The following is a 22,424-nucleotide window of genomic DNA, read 5'->3' as shown; positions in this document are numbered from 1 at the left end:
AGGGGGGCTTTTTCTGTTGTCCAAGTGAAAAGTTCCTGATTTTCCTTCGATGATACGAATCTTGAACAATTAGAGCTACTGTCTAACCTGTCTTACCCTTAATTTTGTTTTGTTTATTTATTTTAACTTCGTTTCATTCTTAGGAATTTCATATCATACACCCAAACCTCACTCATTTGCTAGTCCCTCTGTATCTGTCCTTCGCCCTTGTAGCATGCCACCACCAAAAAAAAATGTAAAAAGGAACAAAAATAGAAATATTAAAACAAACAAAAGATCAGAAACAAAAACAAAACTGATATGGGATGTCCTTCTGTACTCTGCAAATTTGTGTTGCTTTTATTGGTTGATGAATAAATCTATTTTGGCGAATGGACAGGCAGAATATAGCTAGGCAGTAAATCCAAATATGAATGCTGAGAGAAGGAAGGTGGAGTTGGGGAGATGCCATTTAGCTGCCAAAGGAGTAACATGCCAGAGCATTACTGGTAAGCCACGGCCTCATGGCAATACATAGACTAATTGAAATGGATTAATTTATAAGAGAGAACTAATCAGTGATATGTCTGAGCCATTGACAAAACAATTGTATTTAAAATTAGCCTCTGAGTGATTATTTCATAAGCAGCTGCAGGGACCCAACAGAAAGGGAAAGAAGCCAGTCTAGTGGGGCCTTGCGAGACAGAGAAAAACATCCAGCCACACTAAACAAAAAGATGCAACCAATAAAAAATGCTTCACTACTCTAACTTTTCTGCCCTCCCATCTTATTGGCATTGGGAGCTACAGTGTGTCACAGTAGGCTCTTTAGTCCAAACAGCTTTGCTTGCAATGTTCATCAGGTAATGACTTGTTTGCTTAAACACTGCACCCTCATGGAAACTTCTCTCAGATATCCTGCTGTTTACCCCCAGTCATGGAGATCCTGTGTCTATGGTTCCATAGGACCAGTTATGTGCTCTGGCAGGTCATACATAGATGGGGTAAATGTTGGGGTGTGCCAACTCAAAGCCCTAGATGTGGGTCTGGGTGGTAGTTGAGTTGGTCAGTCTGGGCCACTGGGACCACTCTTCTCAGGTGAGAGACAGAGCCAGCTCTCCTATGGTGAGGGGTGGGGAAGGCTTTTCCCAGTGTCCGTGGGGGGGGTTCTCCTATGGGGGTGGGGCCAGCTCTCCCAAGCCAATGAGAGGGTAAGGCAGCTCAACATACATGCTTTGCATGGGCCCCTGTGATAACATGATCAGCAGACACAGACCTCAGCTACAGCAGAACTTTGGACCCAGACATGGCCCTCAGCAGCTGCTTGGGTCCACATGTCACCATGGCAATGTAGGCCACCCAGACCAGGATGGACCTAGTGGCAGCTTAGTCCCTGGACACCAACATGGCCACAGGTAGTGGTTCAGACACCGGGCATTTGTGTGACCTTTGTTAGCAAGATGGGTCATGGACATTAGCACAGACCATAGTTTCAGCAAGACCACAGACCACATGGCCCTCAGCAGCATGCCTGGCCCAGATGTCACCATGGCCCCAGGTGGCAAGTGAACTACCCACAATAGCCCATTCCTCACCTCCATCAGCTCTTCAGATCTAACTCTCCACAGCACATGCACTATTCTACCTCTCTCTCCTATTTCCCCTAGTATGTCCACTCACCATAATGGCACCTGAACACCTGGGCCTAGTGATGCCAGGTGGGCTCATGGTTGTCTTCTACCCACCCAGGCCAAGTGGCACCAGGTGGGCATGTGGGTGTCATCCACCTGCCAGGACTTATCTGTAAGTTTAAACTCGATCACACTCTGCACATTTTTAGTGTCGTTTGTCTCTATATTTTGCTCTCCCACTGCAGAGCTGGAGAAGAGTAAGCAGTAGCCATGCCACAGTCAGATGGAGTCCTAGTTTGAAATTTCCACTGCTAAACAAATTAGTCCATTACTTTTCAGTCCAACAGCAATGAAGTTCTCACGGCATAGGAAATGCAGCCCATGTTCTCTCCTGAAGACTAACACTAATTGCCTCTAGCCTGGTTCTCAACGGAGTACTTTCTCCCCTCTGTAACAAGAGAGAGGTTATCAATGTTTATGTTTCTCTTGAAATTCTTATCTTCTACTCTCCCCTTAGAATAGCCCAATAATGCTCTTTGTACAGCAACATGGAATTTTACTAGCCTCAAATTCCAATCTCTTCCCCAGTCCTTCTGCAAATGCATTCCAAAGGCTTGCGAAACCACATGGTCAAGTTTATTCAGCTGCAAACCTACTTCAGGGCCCAGTGTTCTGTCTTAGTCACTTTTCTCACAAGCAGCTTGAGGAAAGAAAAGTACATTTTGGCTTATAAAAAAATGTGGTTCATCATGGCAACTAATATTTGGTGGCAAGAGTATGAATCAGCTGGCCGTATTGTATATGCAGACAGGGAGCAGAAAGAGGCATTTCAGTACCATTTCTCTTTTTTATTCAGTCTGAGACCTGATCTCACAGAATGATGCTATGTCCTTTCACTTCAGTGGACCTAATGCGGAAACTTCCTCACATATGTGTACACAGGTTTGTTTCCATGGTGGTCCTAAACCCCACCAAGTTGAGACTGTTAATCATCATACCAGACATATGTGGTATAAAGGGGAAGTAATATAAACCAGAACTTAACAGTAGAGAGGAGAATGTCCAAAATGAGAAGAAAAAGCAAAGCCTCCAGAAACAATGGGGTCGTTTCAATCTTTCCTTTTGGTTCCAAAGTCTGGACTCTGGACTATGAAAAGGTACCATCAAATGATAAATAGAGAATGGTGGAAATAAATGCAAAAAGACCAATCTAATGTCAGCTTTGTTGAGACTCTGAAAGTACTGTGGAAAAGCAAATGCACCATGCCTTTCCTTCCTTATTTGCACGTGAGGGATAATCAGTTACTTTATTACTTTTACATAGATGGGATTAGCTCACAACAATAAAACCGTGCCTGAACAGGTGTTAAGTAAAGCCTTCACTTAGAAGATCACAAAGCTTCTACTTCCTGGTGAAGGCTCAAGCAAGTGGACTCTATTATAGCACAGGCCACTAGAGGAGCAGTTGTTATCCTTATCAGGTGACCAAGAAGGGAGTGGAGTGAGCAAGCAGGCAGAATGACTCCCCTTAGCAGGGAACCATAGCAAAAGCAGCTGTTGCTTATCAAGGACACACTAAAGATGATGTCATCACACTAACAAGACACTCAAAGTATTTTGATGTTTGCGCACTTATATATATTAAGGATGTCCCGGTCTGCAGTTCCACAGGAGGAAAGCATTCTTCCCAGCCCAAAAACTTTCCTGAGCTTTCTGGTGAGTGAATCTGATCTTTGGGAACCCTCTCTGATACTCCAAAAAGCTAGAACAAGTGCAGTACGGATATCAGTGTTCCTCCCCACTTACTACTCCCTTGACATTAGACATTGTCTTCTCCCTTCTTTCATGGCCCCACCAGAGCTCAGAGATTCCTCTTCTTTACTGTTTTTTTTTTTTTCCAGACCAAGGAGGCTGACTTTCTACAAGCATGAAGCCCACAGTATGTTTCCTCCTCATCTTCATCTCCCTTCTTCATCTGATGATCTCAGTGAACACTCACTCCTCTGAAGACTCTTTGGTGACTGGAAAGATCCGGGAAGCTCTCAATGGTAGAGGCTACCATCGGGGTAAGGAAAATCTGAGCCTAATCCTTACTTAAGCCATGTAAATATTTACTTTATCTCTATCTCATTCCGAGACCCCCAACCTCTGATTAGTCCACTGAAGCCATATTTTCCTGTTCAGGGATTCCTTTATTATCCTACTCCCGTTTGAACTCTTGGTCAAAATGATGGGGAATAAGGAGGGTGGTAGTTGTAATGTATGAACACATTATGAATCAAGTATAATTCAAATATTTTGGTTAGTTCACTTAAATTTTACAGCCAATTTATGAGCTAAGAATAACTATTACTTTTATTCCATGAACTACGAAATTAGCGTGGGGGTCTGGAGAGATAGATAAGAGGATCTGATTTGATTCCTAGCATCACATGGTGGCTCACAAACATTAGTAGCTCCTGTCCCAGAGGATCTGACTGAGGCATTCATTTGCTACACAGACACTCATGAACATAAAGAAATTAAACCTTAAAAGTTAGTAAGTAGCCTGATTGTGGAACAAAAGCATCTCTGAGACAAGAAGAGGACTTTGAAGGAGGTTATGGGAGAGAACTTGGGTGATACCCCTTGTCACATACTACTCAGAGTATCCTCTCTTGACAGAGCCTAAGAAGCTCTCCTGCTTTAGTGTTCAAAAATCAGGCAGATGGGCTTCCTGTCCTGGGGGTAAGTAACTCCACAAGAAGAATTTGTGAGCAAGATGTCCTATATTCTTCTCCATCAATCAATAGTGAATTATTTCCCTCAATCAGATTTGTACTACCACAGAGGTCCCTGGCTTCCCAGTCACTGCTTACTGATTTTCAGTTCCTTTAAAGTTGTTACAGAGAGAACTTTGGTTTCTGGGTCTTCCCTTCGTTTCTTTTTGTTGTTCTCTCAGATGCCAGCCATTTGTGTCAATTATCTGGTCATGGATATGGTCCTCATTTCTTTCCCAATCTATTTCCCTGCATTGCTGGGCAGGGACCCAACACAGAGGTGAATTTGTAATCAATTGAATGACATTGAAACTCCAAGTCCTATTGTTTAAATTATTTTTGCTCAAGAAATTTAAGTGACTTCTTTCTTGAAGTTAATTCCCCAGATTGAATTAGTTTTACCCAAGCTAGATTTACCTATGAGCTTCCTAGGGAAACCAATTGGGGTATCATCATCTCTTGCAGTACAAGAACTCTGATGTCTATGTCTCACATGTCCATACAGGGATGGCTGTCACTGGTTGTGCTTGTGGCTATGGTTGTGGATCTTGGGATATTCAGAATGGAAATACTTGCCACTGCCAGTGCTCAGTCATGGACTGGACCACTGCCCGCTGTTGCCGTCTGGCCTGAGAATCCAATTTTTAAATTATGACCATAATGAAACCATGGTCTCAACCAGGAAACCTGATTCAATGTCTTCATAATGAATTCATATTACCCAATAATTCTTCCTGTGAAATAAAGACATATCTGTACCTGTGCCTATTTATATTTAATGTTATTACTTTTAGCTTGTGTGTCTGTTTCCAGAGAATATTTTCAGTATTTCAGTGATTACACCTCAATACAGCATGTAAGATGGGTAGTGAAGAAGGATATGGGGCAAATAGAAAATGGACCGACCCTCTGGTCTCCTACTTCTTTATGACTTACCAAAAATTATTGAATGAATTATTGGCATGAAATATAGTAAAACAAAATGCCATGCTTTTATGGAGCTCATCAACTGGAACAGTGAATCTCAAACCATCTACAAGAAGACTTTGCAAGTTATGGGCAGAAAGGGAAATTTAAAATAATTTCTAAGTTCTCAGAATGTATGTGTACTCTTTCCAACTTGCATGCCTGAGTTGGCTTTCATCAAGGTAACCTCTTTCCCATTGCCTGTCTTCCAGATAGCCATAGGATACCACAGCCCTCACCTATCATGGAGTTTTGATACACTGTATCTTTCTGTGTATAAAAACTTACAGAATTCCAAACTAAGAAGTAATTTTAAATGTTGCTACTAATGTTAAGCAAATTAATAACTTTCTTAGCAGCAAGTGTGTTATAAATTGAGGGACTGATGATCTTGGAGCTTCATGGTTGTAAAAGAGATAATAAATCAGTTTTAAAGTCTTAGACCACCAAAATTTAAAAAATAATCTTTTAAAATTTGGTGTGATTATTGGCAATTTGATAGGAATTTAAGTATATTGACTACCACTATAATAAAAACTTCTTCCCCCTATCTATTTAGTGAGTATATTTCTCAAAGCTAACAATCATGAATTAAAGACAGAAATGAAATTGAGGTGTAGTTATTTATCTGTAGATACATAAGGTATTTAGAGAAAAATCCTCACATTTCTCATAAAAACAAACACATTTCTAGGGGATGGAGAGATTGCTTAGTGATTGCTTAGTGATTAAGAGTATGTGTTCTTGTAGAGGATCCTGCTTTGGTTCCCAGCACCCATGTGTAACTCCAGTTCCAAGGGATTTGATCCCCTCTTCTGAGCACCAGGGACATGCATAGTGAACACACATGCATACACACTCATACACATTAAGTAGAATAAGTAAATACAATAAAAATTAGAACACTTTTTTCTTTTTTTAAACACAATTTCTATATTGATCCTTTGGGAAATTTATATCATGAGCCCCAATTCTGTTCACCTCCCAAATAAAAAACAAATAAATAAAAACAAAAAAAATCAAATCAAACCAATATAAGCAAGCAAGAAAACAAACAAAAATCTCTTCACTCTTCCATCTTTCCTGCTCTCCAACACCTCTTCATTCATCCACAATGTGTCACATTTTATACCCTTTTGTCCAATCAGCTTTACCTGAAAATGTTCATTGCCATGAGCCATTGGTCTGGTCCCAGGCCTCTGGTTTTCAATACTCTATCATTACTGGATCCTTACTGAAACTCTGCTTGGACAACAGAAATCCTAACTTAGGTATAATTCAACACACACACACACACACACACACACACACACACCAACTTGAGTGAAAATTTAAAATATAAAGCAGACCATAGCATTTTTATGTTTCAATCATAGTAATGTTAATCCTGAGGTTAACCATAGAAAAAAATCAATTCCACCATTTGGAGCCAAATTTGAAGCAAGCTTTATTCAAATTTTAAATACAGACCAAATGGACTTAAGTCAGAACCACTCCCTGGAATTCCCAGCTGAGTGTGCCCAAAGACATGTATTGCAGAGCTATTTAAGGACAAACCTATATAGCCACCATGTTTTCCTATGTGGCTTGGCTGTTATTGTTCAAGAATTGCAACTTCCAGTATTCCAGGAGGCTACCTGGTCCTTAGGAGAATGAGGCTTATAGGTTAATTTCAGGTCTTACATTCATCACCCCCTTAAGTTGTATCCTGGGTCAAATCCTTAAATCTATGATGGGTGCTGATTTATATTTGGGTCTAATAACCATCAGGTTAATGGTGGTACCCAGATAGGAATTATCATTTAGTTATTGTATCAATGATTGTAGTAGTTTGAATGTAGTTGGCTCCCATATGTTCATAGGGAATGGTACTATTAGAGATGTGCCTTTGTTAGAGTAGGTGTGGCCTTATGCGAGTAATTGTGTCATTGTGGGGGGTGGGCTTGGAGGTCCCTTTTTTAAAGCTACACTCACTCAGTGAAACACTGAGTTCACTTCCTATTGCCTGTGGATTAAGATGTAGGACTCCCAGATCCTTCTCCGGCCTGCATGCTGCCATGTCCTGGCATGATAATAATGAACTAAACCTCTGAACTGTAAGCTATACCAATTAAGTGTTTTTCTTTATAAAAGTTGCCATGATCATGGTGTCTCTTCACAGCAATAGAAACCCTAAGACAATAATGTAAGAGCCAGCAGTAATTAGTGGAAGCAGGAGAAGCAAAAGACCTGTGATGGCTCACATCAGAGTTACTATCTAGAAAGATATAGGAAATGGATGGCGCACCAGTCGTTTACTCCATCTCAGGTTTCCTTTTGGTAATACTTCCTTGAGTACAAAAAGATTATAATCCCAAGTGGCTTGTATAGAAATAACAATTTAAAAAAACCAAACACATATAATACCTATTTGTTCTTTGTAAAGCAGCTCAAGTTCCCTATCATATTGTACAACTATTTCAGCTAATGAATCTACCAGTTGATAAATCTGGTATGCCAATCGGCATTACAGGTAGCCATTTTGTCAGAGAGTTTCTTTTTGCCTTAGCATTTGAGCCTTTTAGGGGCGGGGCAAAGGACAATGTACTCTGATCTGTAACTACTTCCAACTGAAGCTGGGGCGTCATTGTCAAAGGCTGGGCAACAGGACATGTATCAGAAGCATCTGAGCCCCTGATCCAGCTGAAGAGACAGGGAGCAATCATTGTTGTGGGATAATCTTTTGGTACTCTGTGAAGACAGGTCTCTGCTAAAGCAACTTCTGGTTGGTTTAATAAGAAACTGACTGGCCAATAACTAGGAAGGAGAAGTTAGGTGGGAATTCTGGGTTAGGAGAGGAACTCATGTTAGCATGCACATTTTGCCAGCAGGATATGAAGGAGAGGTGACGAGCCACATGGTAGAATGTAAATTAATAAAGATGGGTTAATTTAAGTTATAAGAGCTAATTGGAAACAATCCTAAGCTAAGGCAAAGCTTTCATAATTAATAAGTTTCTGTGCCATTATTTGGGAGCCGACAGTATAAAGAAAAACTCATTATAGGTTTACATCAGCTCTCAGGATGTTCAGAGCTTAATAATTTCTTGTCCTCAGGTGATCACTGGATGGTGTCTGTCAGCCAAGTAGAAATATGCTGAGAAAAATATAGTCTAGGAACAGAAGTTAAAATTTCAGAACCTAAAAGAAAAGCTTACATTTGGAACTTTGAGGCCCACAATCCTAGTAACTGGGAGATGGGAGGAGTTCAAGACCATCGGACAGAGAGAGATGCCATCCTCAAGAATAGGCAGATGAGGAAATTTAAGCTGTACTTTGGGAGTTCATTTGGCCTATAACAGGTGGATCCAGGTCTTATGACTTTTCTTTTTGATTCCCTGAAGCTTACATGAAATTTTAGTTTAAAAAAGATAAAAGTTCTAGATATATTAGCATTGCCATTATATTGAAATCCATTGTATTTTGAAATAACTGCAGTAGACTCATGCCTTTGACTCCTAGAGGAAACTGTAACTTTGTGTTTTTAAAAAAAAATGAACATTTTTTACTCTGTCCAGAGAGCCAGATATGTTTTTTCCCAATGAAAAGCGCACTTTTAATTCTATATTTAGAAGACAACCAAAGGAAATGTAAAACCTTGAGCTTGTGACTGAATAGTAAGTAGTCTGGTGTTGTACCAGTTTTTCAGAACTATTGGTCAATCTTAAAACTCTGAGCCTTTGAAATCTCTGTGATAATAGCATAGAAGGGGAAAGAGAAATTTAAAATATCTTTCATTAGTTATATACCTTAAATTATTTTGTATGCCTTTACAACTTGTCTGTATGTATTTTAAATCATTTTTTGAAACCTGCGGAACTTATTTAAGCTTTTATACTCTCAGACCTTGCTTGGACTTTGGAACTTATTTTTAAAGCTTATCATTTACCAAGCACACAAGTAGTTATTACAGAGAACTATCATTACAAAGCATCTTCCTTTAGTAGAAAGTTACACTTGGAAGCTGTCCATCCTGCTAATGAAGCCTGTTAGCAGGGCAAACCTGTCTGTTTTTTCACCTAGTAGCTTTAACTAACTAATGGGCTGACTAATGAACTAACAAGGTAGCTACAGCCTTGGGGGAAGAAACTAATTATCTGCTGCTGCCTAACTGACAAAGGAACAGTTAGCCTAGCCATTAACATCATCAGAGATCTGAGAAGGATAAATTATAGCATGAAGTGTAATCCAAATAGCCTATGTATCAATCACAATAATGGAGACTAGTTCATAGTCCATTACCATTGGACAGTCATTCCAGGCTCCTGTGGTCTCCATGGAGTTGGGAATAGTGGTACCAGGACAGCATCAGTCTTCAGCTACCTGGCCCAGAAGACTAGGGGCTTTTGCTATAGAGGAGCTTGGGGGACTGACCTTATTTTGTCTAAGCAAAGGGGGCAATCAACTCTCCAGTGCCCTGCTTGTCCACAGGTGAGGCACCCAGGCAGTATTGTACACTGGTTAGCTTACCACAATCTAGGTGAGGTTATTGTCTCTGTGTCCCTTAATGTCTTGGAGACCTTGGGATTACTTCTAGAATCTGAGAGTTTCCACATGTCATAGTAAACCTAAACATCTTAAATGCCTTATTCAGCAGATCTCTGAAACATTTGTGGACCATTATCTATTAATGATATCTGAGCTAAACAACCCCTGCTTGTTTTTAGTTCTTTGTTTTAGGCTATACCTGGAAACCATATACAGGAGGCTAAAGAAAGCTTGTTTTCCCTGAAAAATGATCATGACTAATCATGTTAATTCTGAACATATTAAAGCTTAATCTTCTTTAACAGCTATAATAAAAATAACAATTTTTAAATTGAAGCTCTTTCAGTCTCAAGAAAAGACTTTTAATTCATAAAGAGACTGGGACTTTGTTATCTTTTTATAGTACACTATTACAGAGCATAACTTTATTTATATATATATCTATCTCAGTTTTACAAAATAGGTACAGCTTAAAAATGTTAGCAAAAACAAGTTTGGACATGAATACATGAATCAGTTTGTGTTAGCGTGAATAAACCTTAGATAAGGAGAGACCTTTTGCCAGACTGTTTAGGTCACTGCCTTGTTGCATCATAAGATGGGAATACCTCAGTCTCTGGTGCTCATAGCTGTGGCCCTGTTTTGTTTTTTGGTTTTTTTTTTTAATTTATTTTATATAACCAAGTCCATTTAAATGAAAACAAACATTTATAGACAATATTTGGGAATTTGGGCATCGTTCTTTCCAAACTGCTGGTAAGGGGCGCTGTCATGGGGGATTCTGAGAAGATGCAGAAATCCTGGCTGTAGTCTGTAAGGCTGCTTTGTCCAGCTGTTTTGAATGTAGAATCACCTGGTACTCTGTTTCAGGCGGTCTGGCTTGATCAAACCACATTAGTCTGGAAGAAATCCACAGCTTTTCATTTTCTGTGGAAACAAAAATAGAAATCCTTTCCCCCAGTAACTTGTCCTTGAACTTAAATTTTGGAGTCAAACCATTTTTTTTATTTAATTTATTATTTTACATGTCGATCCCAATTCCCTCTCCCTCCTTCCCTCCCTCTCTCCCTTTTACCCTCTCTGCCATCTCACATGCACCCTAACCACCCTCCCCTCCCATCCCCCCACCCCAACTCCATATGTAGGGGAATGCCATCCAGTTGGGGTCATGTAGATCTGACAGGTCATGTGAAGTAGGGACTAGGGTGGCCCTGGTTTTTAACCTTTTATTTATCTATTAGTCAATATCACATATTAATAAAGACATTATATTAAAATATCTTATAAATGTAAAATGTTCCATAGCCTTATAAACTTAAATATTCTTAAAAACTGCTCCTTAAAAATACCCATTTTTATTTAAAATTTCTGTGAAACTCTAAAATTTCCTTTTAAAAAAGTTTAAAATCTCTCAACTGTGCACTTTTGCAGTATCAAAATAAAGTTCTCTCTCTCTTTTTTTTAATTCAAGAGTGAAGATACAGGGCACAACCATAATCTGTACATCCAAAACCAAACTCCAACAGTGCAACAATTCAATGTGTCAAAAACCAATACCATCTAGGCAAGGTACATTCTTGTATGTGAATGCATGTAGGTGAATTCAGGTTTAATATCTCATTAAACAAGCATGGTTTTTAATCTATCTTTTATAAACCTTGTTTTTAAAGACAGGAATTATCATACAAAAATCATATCCAAATTTAAAAATACCTTGGAGATCCTTGGTTGACCTATACCATGTGGTTGCTCTCAGTCAAAATGGCCTAGCTTAGCCAAGATAGTCTCTAGTCATAGTGCCTGCCTCAGGTGATCTTTCTAGTTTTTCTATCAGTTACCTAAACATCTGTCTACTCACACATCATGCAACATATTACTGAACATGATTCTTTTTGAAGAAATGATATGTTGAGTTCATTGACATGTTTGCTTGGGAAGCATCTTTCTTATCAAGTTGTCTCTCTTTCTCTCTGTGTGTGTTTATAATATGTTACACAAAATTTTGAGAATGAACTGAATTCTCACCAAGTGTCTATGCAATAGCATGCATTTACTAGAAGTCTAAAGCAGAACAGAAGATGCATTCACAAACACTTCCTAAAAGTCTCCATGTACTGACATCCAGTACTTGCACAAATGTATTCACATATGTTTATGAATTGGTTTTCTTTCTTGCTGACATTGAAAGCATAGCATTTAAGGATAAATTCACTTTTACTGTACTTTACTGTTCTCCCTTAGTATTTGTTGCTTTAAGAAGCTATCAAGTGTTGGGGCCTCAATTCTTGAGTTTGCAAAACTATATGACACAAAAGTCTATTGAACCAGACAGTTTTCTCCAGTGATTTCTTAAAAATAGAATATCATGAGCAAGAATCAAAAGTAAACACAAACCACAGACAGTGTACCCAGTCTCAGAATAGTAGAGACTGAGTTTCTAGGAAGCAAAGATGTGATGAGCAAAGGCAGGAAAAAAAAAACAAGCATGTGTATTCTTCTAATGTCAGGAAGGAAGGGGAAAGAAGATGAAGTTTGTAACAACAGCCTTATCTTGATGTTACAGCATCTTATGTAAGAATACTACGTATTATGACTGCCTCTTGTGGTTTAACACATGGCATGGTCTCAGACAGAAGGTTCTCTTAAGTTTCTCATGTAGCTTCAGTGAAATATGGGCAAGTAAAAGCTCAGCTTGTCAGAGTTTTCTAAATGGGTCATTCAACATTGCTGGCAGGGGACTGGAGATTAGGACATGGATTTTGAATGGAGCTTTGCTTGCCGTGTTCTCATGAGCTTGAGCATCCATATATAGCTTGGTGGCTTTCTATATGAACAAGCATTTTGTTGTTGTTGTAATTGTTGTTTTGTTTATTGATGTTATTTTGAAACATTTTATACAATATATTTTGATCATATTCTTTTCCCTCCCCCAACCCCTCTGAGGTCCTCACAACCTCACTACCAACTCAATTTCATGTTCTCTCTGTGTGTGTCTCTCTCTCAAAACAGCAACTAAAAATCAAAACAAAGAAATAAAACCCAATAAGACAAAACTACCAAACAGAAGCAGCAAAAATCATTCAAAAAAAAACATGGAGTCTTATTAGAACATAGTCCAAGAATGGAATCATGAGGAAAAAGTTCAAGAAAATAAGTCAAGAGTCTTGTGTTCTCAGTTTCTTCAAAAACATGGAATTGTTCTTGGAATGTGCGTCCATTCCTCTCTCAAGTTTAGCAGATAGTGAATTCACGTTAGATTATTCATTACAGCTCACTATTGTTATTTGTTTATATGCCTCTGTAGAAAAACATGTTTTTGCCATATGTAGCCTACCTTTGTGATTGTATACTTTACTCAGGTGACTCTTCTTAACCCTCAGAGAATAAATTGCCTCACACTCTGAATAAAGGTGGCTATTGCATGAGGCTTTAGTCATCTTCATTTTGGGGTTTGTTCTCCCAGATTCAATCTGCCAACTAGAGTACTAAACAGTGTTTGTTTTGCATTTGCCAACTACTCCTGGGCATGGAGCCTGCCTTGGTTGTGTGGTTGGTATACCCAGAGTCACTGCATTGGAGAAAACTGACTTTCCCTTTTCTAGCAACTATCAATTGCAAATAGCTTCTTGGTTAGGGGTGGGACATTGTGCTCACTTCCCTTTTCTGTGCTGGTATTTTGTCCTACCACAGTAGGAGCTTACAGTCACATCATTTGGGGCAGGGCCTAGGCTCTCCCACATGTATTTAGGGTGAGGGAGTATCCTTCCATGGAGAAATGGGCTCTCAAAGTCCATTCGTGCACTGGAAATAAATACTGGTTCCACTCCAAGAGCTTTTTAAGGCATTATACAAAAGTAATAAATGCCACTTTAGCCCTTCTAGCCTGTGTGTGTGTGTGTGTGTGTGTGTGTGTGTGTGTGTGTGTGTGTGTCTTTCTGTCTGTCTGTTTGCACATCTCCCTTCTTTCCCTGTTTGCCTCTGTTTTATTTGCCCAGTTTTCTGGACTCTAAACCATCAAAATAGAGTTGAAGGGAGACTCGGCTCATCTCACATTGCCATTTCTTGTCAAGATCTAAGTCAAAGACTGCACATGATTATTATAAACTATTACTTTAATTAAGGTAATTTTTAAAATGCAAACTGTGGAATTTAAACCAAAAACACAAAGCCAAAGACAACTAACTTGTATTCATAAAATACACAATTCATCATGAAGATCAAACAATGATAGCCATTTAGATACCTAACTAACACAGGATAAATACATAAAATTAAATGATGAATACAAATAAAAGGAACAATGCAAAGAAAACAGATTAAAACCATTCCTATCAGAATTTGGCATTTAAAATTATAAATAATTATCATTATATGATAGATTTTGAGAACAATTAATCTTAAAAGACCTAACAGCCATGAAGATAAAACTTAGATGCCATATCTTCAATGCCTCTATGTTTGTTGTGCTGTTCTCTTAGTTTATAAAGTTCTAGTAGGAACATAGTAAGAGAAGGTTAGAAGGCAACACGTGCATGGATAAAATCAAAATACATTATGTCTGTATGAAATTTCATAATGAAGAACCCATTAGCACATATAACTGGTATGTACTAACTCAAACATTGAAAAAGAAAGTTTTTTCTCACTACTGAACATTTGTGCTCTACAAATGACAGTTTCTTAGTGACAGCTTCTCCCCAACAGGGTTAGAGCACATCTTACTATGTTTAGATTTGGATTTCTATTTAAGTGTTCCACTGTCTCTGTCGTTCCCATGTTTCTTTTCTGGGAGACTGTAAGACAAAACTCACTTTCCCATCTCCTTATCCCCTAGACATAGCATGCTCAAAGATGGCGGTGAATAAATGATGATAAGGTCACAACCCCTTTGTCAGAATAAAGCAGAGATTGCCATGAAAGAGTGTCTTCTGGTAATGCTCATTTTAAAAGATGAGACTTAAAAGTCACAATCTCCTCAATGGATAGTCTGTTAACAGCAGACATGTTTACACTGAAGTGACTTAATCCCTCCTTAAAACCAACACACTTCCATAAATTGACTATCATTTCCCATCGATAGCAGTAACAGTAGCATCAGGAGTAAAGTCAAAAGAAGTCAGGAGTTGACTGTAATGGGTTCAGGATAGTTCAAGACCGAGTTGTCTAAGAAAAGGTACAGAGAAACCCAACAACAATTCAAATTGTTGTCCTCTCTACCTCTTCTTGACTAAAGGAAGCATGTAGCAGAGTCCCACAGACAGAGGTATAGACAGCACTGGCTTCATATACCACTGTGGTTTGAGGTGTGCCCTCCCACAACCACTTCCCAGTAGTGTGGCTGAGAGTAAGCTGGGCTCAGCTCATTTCTACCCACATTGGAATTGATCAGGGTGGCTGGGGTCACATGCATTAGGCTTGATTCTGAGCATTCACTAGAGTACCATGGTAACATATGTTAAAAATAAGATGGGGTATGGCTGGGGCAAAATCTCCCAAAGACTTACTGGTCTCCATTGTCACCCTGGCTTTGGAAGGTTTTCTGAGAGGCACAAAACTTGTATTGTGAGAGAGGGGAGATAGTCTCTCCAGTTGCTCCCTGCCCTGGATGTGGGCACCTTCACTTAACCCATGGTTAACCATGTTTTGTCATGATGGTGGATGGGAGTTTTCATGAAACATCTGTTATAAAATGAAGAATTAGAGCAGGGGATATGGCATAAATGTGAGACTTAGAATACAAATGTAATTTCTAGAATACAGAAGGAAAGATCCATTCCATGACCAGAAAGACTTACATGATGTTACGTTTCAGTAAGATCTCCAGAAGAAAACAACAATTCTGCTATCTTGGACAGCAAACAATCTCGTAAGTTTCAAAAAGGCTGAAAAGAAAATGCACAGATCCTAATGTCTTGATATGTTAGCCCTGTCACCGTACTTTTGGATGTAAATGGCATCAGTTCCCCTGAAGAACTGGTGGACATAACAAATGATTGCTTATTTTGTTTTCTGTATTTTAAAATTAAAATATAATTACAACATTTGCCCCTGTTACCCTTTTTCAATCTCTCCTATGTTCATTGCTTCTTTTTCTTTGTTATTGTTTCATATGTGTATATACATATACGTAAGTATAAAAATACAATCTACTGAGTCTGTTTATAGCTTAAATATATATGATTTCAAGTCTTACCACTTGTCGTGGGTTATCAGTTAAGGGCCTCATCCCTGGGGAAGACTATTCCTGCTCTCAGCATCCATTAGTTTCCCATAGTTCTTGGTCTGAGGGTGGGGCCCTTTGAGATTTGCCCTTTATGTATTAGCATATCTATTAATGTCCTTGTACATGTCTTGTTAAGCAGCTTTACATCTATTTTTGTATTACCCCTCAATTAACTAATGCCCCTCACCCTGTTTTTTAAACAAATGGTCTCTTTCCCCTAGAAGACCAAGGAAGGGGAGAGAAAGAATCCTTTCAACAGGAGACTCCTTGTTGAGCCCAGTGATGGCAAGCTGAAACCAAACACTTGCCCTCTTCTTAGCATGAATCTGTCCATTCAGGCTATACTGCCTGGTGTGCTGTGTACTGGGCATGGGGATCCAGAGCCAGGAAATAGTCCTTTATGTTCTTGGAGTGGCAACCTCTTTTCCTCAGCAATAAGAAGATACCAGAATGGGAGCAGTTTGTTTCAGAGGGCTGCCCTGCACATTTTAGAACTTCAAATTTGCTTAAAGGCTTCCAGTGGCGCCAGGTTATACTTAACTTTATTCCCCATAAAATTTGGAGTAAATGTCAAATATGAGTGAATAAATCCTTTGAATTGGGAGCCAATTTGCACTTTTCATAGAATTCGGGATTATCATGGAAGGAAAAGGAAACCCTGATATCGTCAGCCTCTTCCCATTTGCCATTTCATCTGTAGGCCAGATCTGTTTAAAGGATGGTGTTATAACTATCCTAATGGTGTTAAACATATAAGAGCTTACTTCCCCCCACCCCCAGTGGAACAATTTCAAATACAGTGCAGCACTGAGATTTAGGTTATCTTCCAGAAGCCAGGTTTTTCCATCCTCAAGCTTATATTGAGGCCATACTATATTGCAATACTGAGGGTGAAATGATTATGTATGGAGGGTCATGTGGGAATGGGGACGGAGAATGTAGTGAGTAGGTTAACCAAAATAAGAGTCAATGAAAAAGTCTATGGAAGCCCAGTAGTTAGTAAGCTGATTTCAAAACAGCTTAAACAGCTTAAAACAGGTCAAACAGGATTATAGATATGGGTGGACAATAGTGTTCCCAGAAGACATAGGCTAGTAAATAACTTTGCAATACAAGGCATGGAATACCTCTCAAAGGGTTACTGGTTAGGAAGACCCTGGAGATCTCCAAACTAATGCACACTCTTGCCACTGCCCATGGTTACCCACCATAACTATGTGATGAACCTCTGTTGCTAAAGACACCACACATTTTGGCTGTGGGATATAGATCCAAAACTGACCCGAAAACTTCAGGAAAGCTCATCATAAGGAAGCATGTGTCCTCACTTTCTCGGGGATCTGAAGCTCCTGTGGGTGTCTCAAAGAAGCCAAACCATGGGAAAAGGGTTTTCATACTCACTCTTCTCACTGGGGAAGATGGCTGTTAAAGGTCTTCCCTTTGAGATGTCCCTGCTACATTAGCTGAATAATGTTAAAACCAACAAAAATAAACAACATGACAGCTGGTGGGGCACACCTTTATTCCCAGCACTCGGGAAGCAGAGGCAGATGAATCTCTAGGAGTTCGAGGCCAGCCTGGTCTACAGAGCTAGTTCCCAGGAGAGGCTCCAAAGCAATATAGAGAAACCCTGTCTCAAAAAAAAAAACAATAAATAAATAAAAATAAACAACATGATATAAATTCAGCAGTATCGAGAATCATTAATGAATTAATGATTGGAGGAACATGGCATGCAGATGTTGAAGGTGGCCACTGTGGGTGTGAGCAGGAAGCAATGGACAGGCCCTCCCTGGGACTCAAACATTGAAGCAGAAACAGCCCATATAGCAAACAGAAAAGTGATTTATATTCTTCTCTTAAAACATAACTTGACTTCCTGGGAAATGCAAACAACACTAAAATGTGGTACTGGTGCAGAAAAAGCCCCGAACAGTAATTACTGAACCGATAACTCTTGAAGTAACATTCAAAAATCAGTCAGGTATAAACCGTTCCAATCCCAGAACCTACACATTCTGGTTTTGACAGAAAAAAAAAAAGCAATTTAACATAATTAATATTTTAGTCAGTCACTTAATGGACAACCAAAAGTAGAATACAGTAATTTTATAGTTACATTTTTAAAGATTTCTTGCTATGATGAGACCACAATATGAGATCTACATTTTAAGCAAATTTTCAGGAACACAATATAATATTGCTAACTCTAGATAGTAGGTTGGATAGTAGATCTCTAGAACCTACTTACATAGGTGCCTGAAGCTTTAAAACTGTTGATGGAAACCTGTTTCTTTCTCCCCTGGTCCCTACCAAAAACTACTCTCTGTTCTGTGAGTTTTACTATCTCAGAGCCTCATGTAAGTGGGATTGTACAGTATTTGTTCTCCCAAGCCTGACATTTATTTAGCATTATGTCCTCCAGATTCAGGAATGTTTTCACACATGATACAGTTTTCTTCTAAAGGCTAATTAAGATTCCACTGTATATATTGTCTGATTTCCTTATCTTCTCCTTCATGAACATTCATGTAAGTCATTTCCATGTCCTGGCTCCTATAAATAATGATGCAGTGAGCTCAAGCGCTATAGTTTCTTTGCTATTCTAATTCCCTTGGATCTGTGTCTATGAGGACTGTCAGATAATGAGGTGACAGCGTTCCATTTACTTATTTACTTATTTATTTTATTTTCTTGGTACAGGGTTTCTCTGTGTAACCACCATGGCTGTCCTGGAACTCACTTTGTAGACCATGCTGGCCTCGAACTCATGGAGATCCACTTGTCTCTGCCTCCCATATGTTGGGATTAAAGGTGAGGTGACAGCATTTCTAATGTTCACAGTGGTCACGCGGTCTGCCATTTCTCTCCACCAGTCCACCAGTACCAGGACTCCGTTCTTCCACGTGCTCATTGACACTTTTTATCTTCTTATTTGGGGATCATAGCCACCGTATGAGGTGATATCTTACTGTGGTTCTGACTAGCATTTCTCTGATGCTATTGACACTGTACTTTTTCGTATATCAATTAGCCATTTGTGTGCCTTCTTTGAATGCATGTCTATTCAAATCCTTTACCTGCTATCTTTGTTTTTAGTGAAAAGCAAACTTCCTTACCATCCACTGTGCAGAATATAATGCAGCTTGGCAGGATGCACACAGAATGGCTCAGGGGATAAGTGTTTCAAGTTAATTGGAAAGTTAAAGCCTTTCTGCCTAGGTAGACTCCCCACATTCCAGAAAAGAAACAAACAAACAAAGCAACCCCCTAAACTCTGAAAAGAAAAAGAAAAAGAAAAAACCTAAACAAAAAACCCCACAACCACCTGGGGGCAGTGCACATTCTATGAGAATGCAGCAGCAAAGCCACTTGTCCTATGTCCTATGAAGGCACAGGCCACAGGGTCACCACAGGGGAGGGAAGCTCAGTCTGCACAAGATTCTATTCATACTTGAGAAAACAGCATGAATTTGTAAGAAAAGCCACAGACCAGGATGTGTAAATAAAGGAAAACCGAATCTATGCAGCATTTATAAATGTATTTCTAGCCAGCTGGGGTGAATGTGCACCTGTGTATAGTGTATTGCAGATGAGAAAGCATGCTTTAGAGAGAATCCTTTGATTAGAGTACAGTTTTAACTAAGGCCTAAGCCTTGAGTTTGATGCCACTGTGGGGTGCTGAACTTCTAATTCCACAGTTATAAAATGCACTCATTTCCCTTGAGAACCTCTTCAAAAATGTGCTGTTGGTTATGAGGGACCATGGGCTGCTCCCTTCATAGGATGGCAAAGCACACCCTGCATCTCAGACGGCATAGTTTTGTATCCTGCTGTGGGATGCACATGCTAAATGGATATGACATGTAGTATGTGCGTGTCCTTCATGTGAGGCACAACATGCTTCTTAACATACAGACTGGCAACAAGGGCACAGAATCTTGTCAATGGAGCAGGATGAAGCAAGGAACCACCACTTCCTGGTCCCTCCCTCCCCTCTCATACAGCTTTAGATTAGTTGTTTAAAACCTTCAGAGTAAGTACAGAAACAAAAATAAAGCAATTTTGTACCTTGGAAGGAAGCCATAATGCTCGTACTGTTTTTTTTACCAGTCAGAGTCACACTTAAATTTCAGACCCAGGGAACAGCGTTTCAGGGTTTAAAGTCCAAAATTTAAAGAAAAAAGTAAACAAAGTTTGCAAATGCAAAGTGTCCTTAGACCTGCCTGCCATTCCTACCATGTGATGAAGTGGGATGGCTGTGTTAAATGGACATGACATGTAGTATATACATGTGCTTCCCAGAGAGGGCATGTTAGTATACAGAACAAAGAGAATCTAAGCTATGTCAGGCTTTTCTCACATTTAAAAAACGTACAACTCGGGTGCAAATGTGTTAGCAAACTGTCTAGTGCAGAAAGCATCAAGCATACAACAAAGCGAGTTTTAACACAAAAAGGGGAAACCTCAGCAAATCCCTCACGAGATGCATTGTCTTCATAAATAGGCATGACCCTGTCAAAGGCTGCAAACTGTGCACTCTTACTCAAAAGTTGTTTTGTTTCGTTTTTCCCTTGAGAAAGGGTTTCTCTGTGTAGCTGTGGCTGGCCTGGAACTCACTCTGTAGACCATGCTCAAATGCAGTGTCTGCCTCCTGCTTAAAAGTTGTTTTGTTTTGTTTTTCCCTTGAGAAAGGGTTTCTCTGTGTAGCTCTGGCTGGCCTGGAACTCACTCTATAGACCAGGTTCAAATGCAGTGTCTGCCTCCTGCTTGGTGTTGTTCTGTTTTGTTTTCTTTTCTTTAGGATCTCAAACCATAAAACCGTTCATATGAACTGCTTTTCTAAAACAACTACCAAAACAATACAATTCCCCGAAATCAAAGCAAACCAAAAATGCTAATTGCCATCTTCTAAAATGAAAGCATTCGTGTTCAGCCATGTAACTGGGAGGACAAGGGTCTCATTCTACTTGGTGACCAAATGGCTGAAAGTGTTGGAAACAGAGTTGGCAATAACTGTCCTGGCTTCCCTGTTTCAGAATACAGTTGAGCTAGAGGACCTCTCTGAATTTCTAACTTCAATGATCAGAGCCTCCTCAGACCAGCCTGCTGACTCTTCTATGGGTGACTGACTCCTTTCCAACAGATTTTCCAGATCACATCCCTTCTCTGTGAAAAAAGAAGTACCCCATGGTTAGTGTAGATTGTCACACTCACTCATGTTTTGTAGGCACAAACTTGAACAGGGTATGGCTTAGCACATGTCACCCTTGGCGATAAGGAAGCTTGCTCTATGTCTTTCCAGAATCTAATCACAATCAGAGTTGAAGCACAGTCTCTTGGTGATCTTACTGACTCTCCCTGTTCCTGCATCCCAGGCAAAGATATTTGTCTTACCGGTGTCCATCTAGAGATGGCTTGAATTCTCTAGACGATGCTCAAAGGGCAAACTTCCAAAACAGCTGAGAGCATCACCAAAAACACTGCCCTTGTTTTCCTGAGTGGGAACTGTTAGGGCTGAGGTTTAGTGACTCAGCTGCTACTCAGGGTATAATAAAAAACAGACAATATCATCTAAAAGTGATAAGCCAAAACAGTACAAGCACAAGCTCGGGGTGAAAGACGTAAGGGCTTTACAGAAGGCATTAGTACAAAAGCAACCACTAAGTAAAAAGCTTCCTAAATCTACAAGTCATTTATGAAAGAACAAAGAATGATCACATATGGAAAACTCAGAGCAGATACATTGTATGCAACGAACAATTCAAAAACCACATAAATTATATCAATGAAATTATATCAATAAAAATGCTTCAACTTTTTATTCAAAAGAAAACATCATTTTTATTGGTTACTCACGGAACCCCATGCCATGTTTAAGACACATTTCTTAAGCCCAGTGAACAGGAAATGATGGAAATAGAGAAGGACTCAAAGGTACACAGAAAAGAAAAAGAAAATGGAGTTTGAAATGTCATACCAGAAAGAAGACTCCGAACAGGGAAGAAATGAATAGACTCACAGCAAAGTTCTAGCTAAATGCTCGTGCACAGTGGCGCACTGCCCACTTTGAAGAGGCAGTAACGACATGCAGTAGACTAGAGTGCACCATGGTAAAGCTATGGCAAAACGCAGGGCAAATATACAAACAATGACAGGGAAGGCAAGTACGGAAGTCAGAGCTTATGGACACATGTATTCATTCATGCAGACTTACATTTCAACTGTACAGATTGCACTGTCTTCTTGAGTAAATACTGATGGTCATGAAAATTGATCAGACAGCAAATAACACAGGAAACTATCAATTTTAAGGAGAATAATGAAACCAATCAGTACT

At 39.5% G+C, this 22,424-nt stretch overlaps 1 protein-coding gene across 1 annotated transcript; it reads left to right on the top strand.

Annotated features, from left to right (window-relative positions):
• The first annotated feature begins 3,283 nt into the window (after positions 1–3,283).
• Positions 3,284–5,127, top strand: LOC127226854 (resistin-like beta). The gene is made up of 4 exons (XM_051190968.1): positions 3,284–3,326; positions 3,512–3,676; positions 4,275–4,337; positions 4,875–5,127. The coding sequence occupies exons 2-4, from the start codon at positions 3,538–3,540 to the stop codon at positions 5,000–5,002; spliced, it is 330 nt and encodes a 109-aa protein (XP_051046925.1). The 5' UTR covers positions 3,284–3,326; positions 3,512–3,537; the 3' UTR covers positions 5,003–5,127.
• The last annotated feature ends 17,297 nt before the right edge of the window (positions 5,128–22,424 follow it).

Source organism: Phodopus roborovskii, unplaced genomic scaffold, assembly GCF_943737965.1.
Source record: "Phodopus roborovskii unplaced genomic scaffold, PHOROB, whole genome shotgun sequence".
NCBI lineage: Eukaryota > Metazoa > Chordata > Mammalia > Rodentia > Cricetidae > Phodopus > Phodopus roborovskii.
Note: the sequence above shows the minus strand (reverse complement) of the source record. Positions and strands in the feature narration are given on the sequence as shown.